The 8,945-nt window shown below is 66.0% G+C and overlaps 3 protein-coding genes across 3 annotated transcripts; 2 read left to right on the top strand and 1 right to left on the bottom strand.

Annotated features, from left to right (window-relative positions):
• Positions 1-240: 240 nt before the first annotated feature.
• Positions 241-1,077, bottom strand: EMIHUDRAFT_251751 (hypothetical protein; the record flags this gene model as incomplete). Its single annotated transcript, XM_005791032.1, has 1 exon — positions 241-1,077. The coding sequence occupies one exon, from the start codon at positions 1,075-1,077 to the stop codon at positions 241-243; it is 837 nt and encodes a 278-aa protein (XP_005791089.1).
• A 162-nt stretch (positions 1,078-1,239) lies between these two features.
• EMIHUDRAFT_317543 (hypothetical protein) lies at positions 1,240-5,449 on the top strand (the record flags this gene model as incomplete). The annotated part of the gene is made up of 2 exons (XM_005791031.1): positions 1,240-1,251; positions 4,403-5,449. The coding sequence occupies 2 exons, from the start codon at positions 1,240-1,242 to the stop codon at positions 5,447-5,449; spliced, it is 1,059 nt and encodes a 352-aa protein (XP_005791088.1).
• A 2,027-nt stretch (positions 5,450-7,476) lies between these two features.
• On the top strand, positions 7,477-7,884 carry EMIHUDRAFT_77834 (hypothetical protein; the record flags this gene model as incomplete). The annotated part of the gene is made up of 1 exon (XM_005791030.1): positions 7,477-7,884. A coding segment is annotated over one exon (408 nt), but the record flags the coding sequence as incomplete, so codon positions are not given.
• Between the last annotated feature and the right edge of the window lie 1,061 nt (positions 7,885-8,945).

Below are 8,945 nucleotides of genomic sequence, written 5' to 3'. Positions count from 1 at the left end.
GAAAACGCACACGCACGGTGTCTCAGTCCTCACGTGTCACGACGGTGGGACAGACGGCAGAGACCACACCCGGACACGGAGAGTCGAGAGACGAGCGGCGAGGCGTATACGCGACGCCGCGACTCGATCACGCACTGTTTCCATTCTGAGCTTACGTATAACACATACACACGCGTGCCGTTACTCTATGGAGCGCGGGCGAGGTACGAAAAAGTCCGTCGCTCGCTGTGTCTCACACCCTCAGCAGCCCGCTCTCGCTCTCGTTCCCGCGCGGAAGAGGCTGAAGCCTCGTGGCAGCCCCGCGCCACGCGTTGGGAGGCGGCGCAGCCACGGCCGCGATGCGCGGAAGGCGGGCGCCGAGCGCAGCTCGGCGTCCATCGCCTTGCACACCAGCAGAAAGGGCCGCCGCTGCGCCAGGCCGCCGAGCTGCCGCAGCAGCGCCTCGAGAGAGCTCGGCGCGAGCGGGTTGAACATAAAAAAGACGTCGGCTGCCGCGGGCGGCAAGCGCGACCGGCCGAGGGTGCGAGAGACGCAGCGGTAGCGGCGGCGGCGGCGGCCTCCGGCGAGCCTCGCCAGCATCTCGCGCCCGAGGGCGGCGCGCGCGCCCACCACCTCGTAGCCGTCGCACGAGACGTCTGGACGCCGGAGCGCGGCGACGAGCAGCGCGCGGCCGGAGCCGCAGCCGAGGTCGGCAAACGAGCCACCACGAGGGACTAGGCTGACCACCGCCGCGAGCTCCGCGTAGGGTGTGAAGCTCTCCGCGGGCGGCCGCAGCAGGTGCGTGTGCTCGAGGTCGTACCTCCGGAGCGCTGCCAGCGGCGCGGCGCCAAGGCCGCGCAGCACGCGCGCCTCGTCGATGCCGGCCACCACGTCGAGGAGCAGGTCGATGTCGAGCTCGCTCGATGTCGGCTCCTCACACGCGGCGTTGAGGATCGCCGCCGCCGTCCGCCGCAGCGCGGCATCGCCCGCCGGCGAGAGGTCGGCCGCGGTGACGCCGGCGCGGCGCAGGCACGCGGCGAGCTGCGGGTGCAGCCACGCAGGGCCATCCGCCGGCAGCTCGAAGTACGGCGAGTACATCACCGGGACCTGTCTGGCTATGCTGGAGCCGCGCGCCGTGGGACAGTATCGCCCCCCCCCCTCCCGGGGGAGCCTTTTGCCGGAAGAGAGTTGGCTCGTGAGGTTTTGATTTTCAATACCAAACAACTCTAACACTCACACGCACACTTGAGGTTTTGTGCCATGTGGGACCTAGTAGAGCGAGCAAAAGAGCTTGCCAGGGATGTCGCGCTATTCCGTTCGCCGCGGCAACCCAGGAGACGAGGCACGGGTGGGCGACGCCGACGCGGACGAAGGCGCATCTAGCTCAGGCTGGAAGGCTGAGATTGAGTCCATCACCAACGGTGCGGCCGGCCGAGCGGTCCCGTCGCAGCCCAGGCTGGAAGGCTGAGATTGAGTCCATCACCAACGGTGCGGCCGGCCGAGCGGTCCCGTCGCAGCCCCCACCAAGCAGGTGCGCAAGTCGCCCGCGTCGGAGGCTCCGAGGCCATCATGTTCGGCAGCGCAGAAACGCCCCAATGCGCCGCCCAGAGCCCTGAATTCGCAGAGCGGTGCGACGCCGTAGCCTCTATGATGTGCTGCGCGCGCTAGGCGCACCCTGGCGCCGGGTGCACCCGGACCCACCCGGAGGGGCCCGGGAAGAGGGTCTAGCGGCCCTCCAGCGGCCCCCCAACGCCCCCCCCGCGGCCCTGATTTGGTAGGTATATCACACAAATGATGGGTCACTATAATACCCACGACTCAGGGTACCGGAGCGTCGCTGAGCCTCCTCGCGGACGCGGAACTTTTGTTCCACCTCGGGGCTGTTCCAGTCGCTGTAGATCTGGAGGAGCTCCGCCTTGCAGCGGTAATACAGTTTCTCGAAGCAGGCTGCCCGAGCCTGAAGAATGGCACACTCGTGACACTTGTCCTCGTGGGCGAGCTGAATCCCGTAAACGTTCCGCATATCATCGAATTGCGCCTCGTTCAGGCCGGCGTCGATCATCCGACGGGTCACCCGACGTTCGAAGACGCTTTCCCGATCGCTGTCCGAAGACGCGTCGTCGGGACGAGAGTCGCTGGCAGGCAGGTCCTCGACCGCCGGCTCCTCCTCGACCGCGGGCTCCTCTGGCGTCGGCACGTCCTGCAACGTTTCTGGAACGACAGCGAGAAGCGCCTCCGCGCCCGCCTGCCGCCGCTTGCACTTTCCCAACTCCTTGTCCACGCCGCTCGCGTGCGTCTCGAGCCGCTTGCCGTACACGACCGCCTGCTCGAGTCGCGCGCCCGCCAGCTCGCCGCGTAGGTCCCACACAAGGTACGCCAGCGCAGCCTTCTTCAGGTTCTTTATCTGGAGAGCCATCAGCGCGCCGCGCCGCTGCGACAAAAAGAGCGTGTTTACGGCAGCTTTCGCGGCGATGATGATGCCGTTGGTGACCTCGCCGACGATGCTGACCTCGTTGGAGGGTGCGGGGACGGGATGGTTGCCGAGGAGCATGGTCTCGAGGCGATTTAAGAGCGCGGTGGGCTCCAAGGCGAGCTGCGCCGAACTGGAGCGAGTCGGCCGCGCCCGAATTGCTGGCGCCGCATCGGCGCCGGTCGAGTCCGACACGACCGCGGTCTTCTCCACCGGCTCGAGGTTCGCTATCCGCGGCGCTGCACGGGGAGCTGGGAGCCGCTCCCCGCGCCGAGGACTCGGCACCCTCGCAGCCAGCCCCAACGTCTCACGTCGTTCGCTTAGCGCCCGGGGCTTCGTCCAGCACCACTCGCAACAGCTCTCGCGCGCCGCCGTCTGTGGCGACGCGCAGAACATCAACGGTCAACGCTGCTCGCAATATGCGTGTCGCGCACTCATTCATGACCGGTCTCAATGCCCCACCCCCCTGCGCGCGGGCCTTCTAGGCCCGCGGGTAGTCTCCCCCCATCCCCAGGGCCTCCAGGGCTCGCACCTCAACCTCTCACAGACCAGCGCATAGCGCCATATTTCCCAGGTTATTTTAAAAGCACGTCTTGTCCTTTCGCCTGCGGAAACGACCAGGGCCCCCATTCGTGTCCCCGCCCGCCGGTCTCAACTCGATTCCAATCTGGCCGCACGGACCCTCCGCTCTCCCCGCTCGGCACCGCAGCACCATGGCAAGCACCCCGCAGAAGGGACGCGCGCACTTCGTGAGCAGCCCTGCAGCCCCCATACTGCACCTCCGTCCCAGGCACTCCTGAATCGCCGCACGCACCTCTGTCCACACAGGGCGAAATGGTGGAGACGCCGGGCGGCAAGCAGACGCCGAGCAGCAAGGCGTCCAAGAAGGTCAACGACTCCAAGTTCGGCGAGACGATCGTCGAGGAGGTGCGCTCCCGCTACACGGCCGCCCTCTCTCACCTTCCTGACCCCGCGTCGCGCCTCCTTCAGGTCCAAGTGAGCGTGACCGTCATGCTGACCGGCGTCGCCCTCGTCGACATGGGCTACGACAAGGAGCTGCGGGTGTGAGCCTCCCCCCCTCCCCTTCCCCATCTGGGCCCGTCCTAATCCCCAGTTCCCGTCGGAGTAGGACGCGCTCCAGGCCGCCATGTTCGAGATGGCCGACACGTGGGGGTGCATCAACACGTACCTGCCGCAGCATGTGACGCGGAAGCGGATTCTCGACTTTCAGGGCCAGACGTGGACGGACAAGCAGGAGACGGAGCGGCCCAACAAGAACTATAAGCGCGCTCCGGGCTGGTCGAACGTGCAGTACCAGATCAGGGGGTACATCGTCCACCCCAACGACCTCGCCAAGGTGCGCGCGACACAGCTCCCGCCCCTGGCCGGATCTCTCCCCCCCAACACCCGCTACTGGCAGCCATCGGCGGACCTCCCACTCATTCAAGACGAGACGAGAAGAGAAGGAGAAGTAGAGGTCCCTGCCGCGCCTAAGGGGTCAAGACCGGGGAAGGGCACTGGAGACGTGCCGTCTCTGTGCTGCCGAGTCTGCATATGCTCTGTCTGGGTCCCTAGTATGGGTTGGGGACATATTCACAGCAGTGTGATGGGGTCCCCTAACACCCACGGTGATTTCTTTTTCCGCCGAGGTGGCTGGATCTGCACACCCTGGCGCTGGTGCGTCACCGCGCGTGTCGACGGTTGCGCACCCCGCCCCGCTCACAGGGCGTGCATCATGTTGAAGAGTGACAGTTTGTCACGTGTGCCACGTCGAGCGCTGGCTATTTTTCTTCCAATAGTCTATTTCGTGAAAGCGAAAAGAAAATAAAATTCAGAAAAAGAAAATCTGACACGCTCCGCATGCCGGCCTCCCACTGGGCCTCCAGCGGTGCCGCTCGGCGGCGGCGCCGAAGGCGTCGAGGCACGAAGACTTTGGACGTGGGCAGCTGGCAGGTCGTCGTCGCCGACAGGCACGCGGTGCTGCCCGAAGGCATGACGCACCTGCCGGACCGGGCGTTCCGTGGCCGCGCCTCTCTCGTCTCGGTCGCCTTCCCGCGCAGCCTCGTCTCCATCGGCAGCTGCGCCTTCTCCGGCTGCTCCTCCCTCGTCTCCATCGACCTCCCCGCCAGCCTCACCTCCATCGGCATCCGCGCCTTCTCCGGTTGCTCCTCCCTCTCCTCCGCCTCCTTCCCCGCCGGCCTCACCTCCATCGGCCACAACGCCTTCGAGGGCTGCTCCGCCCTCTCCTCCGTCACCCTCCCCGCCGGCCTTACCTCCATCAGCAGAGGCGCCTTCTTCTTCTGCTCCGCCCTCTCCTCCGTCACCTTCCCCGCCGGCCTCACCTCCATCGGCCGTGACGCCTTCCACGGCTGCTCCGCCCTCACCCGCGTCACCCTCCCCGCCACCCTCACCTCCATCGACCATGGCGCCTTCCGCGACTGCTCCGCCCTCACCACCGCCGCCTTCCCCGCCAGCCTCACCTCCATCGGCGACTGTGCCTTCGACGGCTGCTCCTCCCTCGCCCGCGTCACCCTCCCCGCCGGCCTCACCTCCATCGGCAGCCACGCCTTCCGGGGCTGCTCCTCCCTCGTCTCCGTCACCCTCCCCGCCGGCCTTACCTCCATCAGCAGAGGCGCCTTCTTCTTCTGCTCCGCCCTCTCCTCCGTCACCCTCCCTGCCGGCCTCACCTCCATCGGCGGCTACGCCTTCTACCGCTGCTCCTCCCTGACCCGCGTCACCGTGCCAGACACCGCCACGATCAGCGACGAGGCTTTCGATTCTGAGACCACCGTCCTCCGCCTCCGGCCCGCAAGCATGCGCGACTCGCAGCGCTGGTACGAGGTGGTGGACGGGGCTCTGGCCTACAAGCGCTGCCGCCCCCTCCTCTACGGCTGGCTAGAGCGGGCCCAGACCAGGCTCGGCTCTTACGGCCCGGATGGCGCGGCGCGCCAGCGCGACCTCGAGGAGTTCGAGGGCGACTTTGCGCCGCTTGTAGAGTGACAGTTTGTCACGTGTGCCATGTTGAGCGCGGGGCTGCTGCGCCTGCGGCGTCGTGTGAGCTGATCGTTGTGTGTCGACCTTTGGGACGACCTGTCGCCCGCGGAGTACACGGACGTCTGGCCTCTACCGCTCTAGCTGGGACGAACACGACTCACGAGGTCACGAGCAACCCCCGATGTTTTTGCGCCGCCGTCTGTGGCGACGCGCAGAACATCAACGGTCAACGCTGCTCGCAATATGCGTGTCGCGCACTCATTCATGACCGGTCTCAATGCCCCACCCCCCTGCGCGCGGGCCTTCTAGGCCCGCGGGTAGTCTCCCCCCATCCCCAGGGCCTCCACAGGGCTCGCACCTCAACCTCTCACAGACCAGCGCATAGCGCCATATTCATATGTGAAAGCGAGCAGGGGCGCCGCACTTCACGCAGGTCGACACCCCTAGACGGCGCGGAGCCGAGGCCGTCCGTGCCACGAGTGCGGGACGCACGCCGTCCGTGCTGACGCCCCCGCCGCCGCGCAGGCGGGTCGATCACGCTGCCCTGCTTCTCGATGAATATGCCCTTCGCGGGGCTGGTCGCTCATGGGCGCAAGACGCTCGAGACGCGCAACGGCACGATGTTTGAGCGCGCGACCGGCCCGCGCGTCTAGAGGCAGTCCAGAACAGACGGGGCAGTAGGACGGGATGCTCCATGCAGATCCCTGCAGGTCCCTGCAGCCTGCCAGCACTCGAGAAGTCTGTGGACCCACGCCACACGCGCCTCCCTTCCTTGACTCGAGAGACGAAGAGAAACGGAGAGACGCCTTTCAATCACTCGGTGTCGAGACGCCGCTCCGACGCGCTCGACTCTAGTCCTCGCACCGCAGGCCTCTGCCTGTTGCACGTGGGGCGGCGCACCTACCCGGACGGTGCATCACATGGCGAGTCACTGTGAGCCCTCGAGGCCCTTGGAACGGGAGAGGGATGCTCACAGGCGGCAAGCATCGCGCCATCCTCGCGGAGGCGGGCGACAGCGAGGAGGAGATTGGGCGCACGACGGCGCTGCCGCCGGGCTTCTCGCGCGGCGGCGTCGTCGCGCTGCTCGAGCTCGGCGACACGCGGCCGGCCAGCCTCGAGGAGAGGTCGACGGCCGAGGTGTGGAGCAGACCTCGGCACATCTCTCGACTTTTGGACCCCTCGGCTTCGCGGTCTGTGTCATCTCGGCACACACCGTTTGGCCGCGCGTACGTCCCACCCTCCACAGCCCTCGGGACGCCGCGTGTCTCGGACGCATCACGCCTCTCGGATGCATCTCGCCTCACCCAGCCGGCCTCACCCCTCGAGCTGTTCGGCCGCGCAGGTGCAGAGCGCCGCGTGCGCCCTTGGCAGCGACATGGGGCGCTACCTCACTGAGGCGAGGTGGGGAGCGTCCCCGGGAGGGAGGGAGTGGCGGGAGCGAGTGCGAGGAGGTGTGTGCGGCCAGCTGGTTGGTTGGGAGGGAGGGAGGGGCGGGAGCGAGTGCGAGGAGGTGTGTGCGGCCAGCTGGTTGGTTGGGAGGGAGGGGCAGGCTGCTCACCCGCGCGCACCGGGCCTTGCTTTTTGAATGCCGGGCCAGCTCCTGCCTGTCTGGGTGTGGAGATGCGAGGGGTTCCCGGCCCTTGCCTGACCAGGTTGTGTTGTACCTTAACCTACCTCGACTTACCTAGGTGAAGCGGGCGTCCTTCCTCAAGGCGCCGGTGGCGATGCGCGGGCAGCCGGGGATGTTCTCTGCGACCGTGCCGCGCGCGGCGCTCCCCGACGGCTGGGAGGTCGTGGTTGGGGAAGAGGGCGCGAGTCGCGCTGCGGCACAGGCGGTTGGAGCGCCGAGGGAGGGGCCGAGAGTGCGGCAGACCTATGGCTAACCTCTTTTGCCTTTCGCTCTATTACTATTTCGATCATTATGAGTCTTCGGGGGTTTTGGTACTATACCTTGAAGTTTGTCTCGTAGTTTCTCATCAAACAGAAACACCGTCGGCGCTTGGGTTCTGAGCCCTGGTCTGACACGTGACAGCCTCACCTTTGTCGACCTGGCCGGCTCCGAGCGCACCAAGCGGGCGCGCACCGAGGGCGAGGCGCGGCAGGAGGGCAACGCGATCAACCTCTCCCTCCTCAATCTCAACAACGTCATCAAGGCGCGCGCCGATCGCAGCTCTGTTGTGCCGTACAACAGCTCCTCGCTCACCAAGCTGCTCGCCGACCGGCTCGGCGGCGCCACCCCGACGCTGGTGCTCGCCTGCGCCTCGCCGGAGGGGGAGCACGCGGACGAGACAATCTCGACCCTGCAGACGATGTCTCTCGCCCGCATGATAGAGACCAGGCCAAAGATTGCGCGCAGACCTGCGACGATCTCTGTGGAGGAGGCGGCCCGGCAGGCTGAGGAGGCGGCCCGGCATGCAGTGCGTCCACTCCGGCGACCGTGACGCCGTCGGTTCTCGCCTATACCGGCTAGTGTGGAGCTCTCAGTGGGGTTGCGTGTTTTACTAGTGATGCTGCACTAGGCGGCCCGTTTTTAGCAAAAAGCAGATACCAAATCGCGCGTGGTCATCGAAAAACCGCATGTTCGCCCGTCTGGGACCTCTTCGTACGGCTCCGAAAACCGCTCCTTAACGACGACTACGCGGCCCGGCGGTCGATCTGCGCCTTCTCAGCGGTGGAGGGGATGTGGGCGGTACGTGTGGACCGCGTCGTGCTGCTCCGGGGGGGGGGGGTCTGCAGACCACCCGGCCGAACTTCAGAGTCGTGGCGCTCCTCAAATACCGCTCAAACGCCCACGATGTTGTGGAGGGGACATATGCTGATGATCCTGGCCCGATTGGGTCGCTCAGAAAGCTTCTGGGCGGTCGTTAAGGTTCGCTCCCCGCACACCGGCCCGGAAGTATACTTTATGGTACCCTAGACGTGGAACGAGGTCCTCCCTAGTCTACTTCCTAGTAGCTAGTAAAGCCGTAGTAGTAGAGGTGCGCGTTTTTTTATTTAAGCAGAATAGCCAAGCTCATGTACAGCGACGGCGAACCGGGGGCGGAGACGGTCGGCGAACGCCGTAAAGCAATTTGGCCGCACTCTCAGGCCACTGGAGCGCGCGCCGAGCCAGACACGACAACTCAAAATCTGGCAACCTTTCGGTCCGGAACACAGTCGCATGGCCAAGCGCCGCGCAAGGCGACAGGCAAGGCGGGTGAGTCGACGCGCGCAGCTCAGTCGATGCCCGCGTAGCAGTTGATCATCATCTGGAAGCCCTCCAGCTCCGCCGCCTTGCCCTCGGCAATCTTGGAGCACAGCACCGGCATGTCGACAGCCTGCGGTCGACCATGGGGGTGGGTGGGTGGGGTGGGGCCGCCGGGGCGAAGGGTGCTCGCGGCGGCGTCCGTGGCGCCATCTCTATCCTTTTGGTAAAATAACATATAACTATTGTATGCAAGCACTGCAACAAGCAGAAGCGTTTAGTAGACAATTCCAGCATTAGCGGGCTTCCATTAACAAT

Source organism: Emiliania huxleyi (genome assembly GCF_000372725.1).
Source record: "Emiliania huxleyi CCMP1516 chromosome Unknown EMIHUscaffold_1167, whole genome shotgun sequence".
Taxonomy (NCBI): domain Eukaryota; phylum Haptophyta; order Isochrysidales; family Noelaerhabdaceae; genus Emiliania; species Emiliania huxleyi.
Note: the sequence above shows the minus strand (reverse complement) of the source record. Positions and strands in the feature narration are given on the sequence as shown.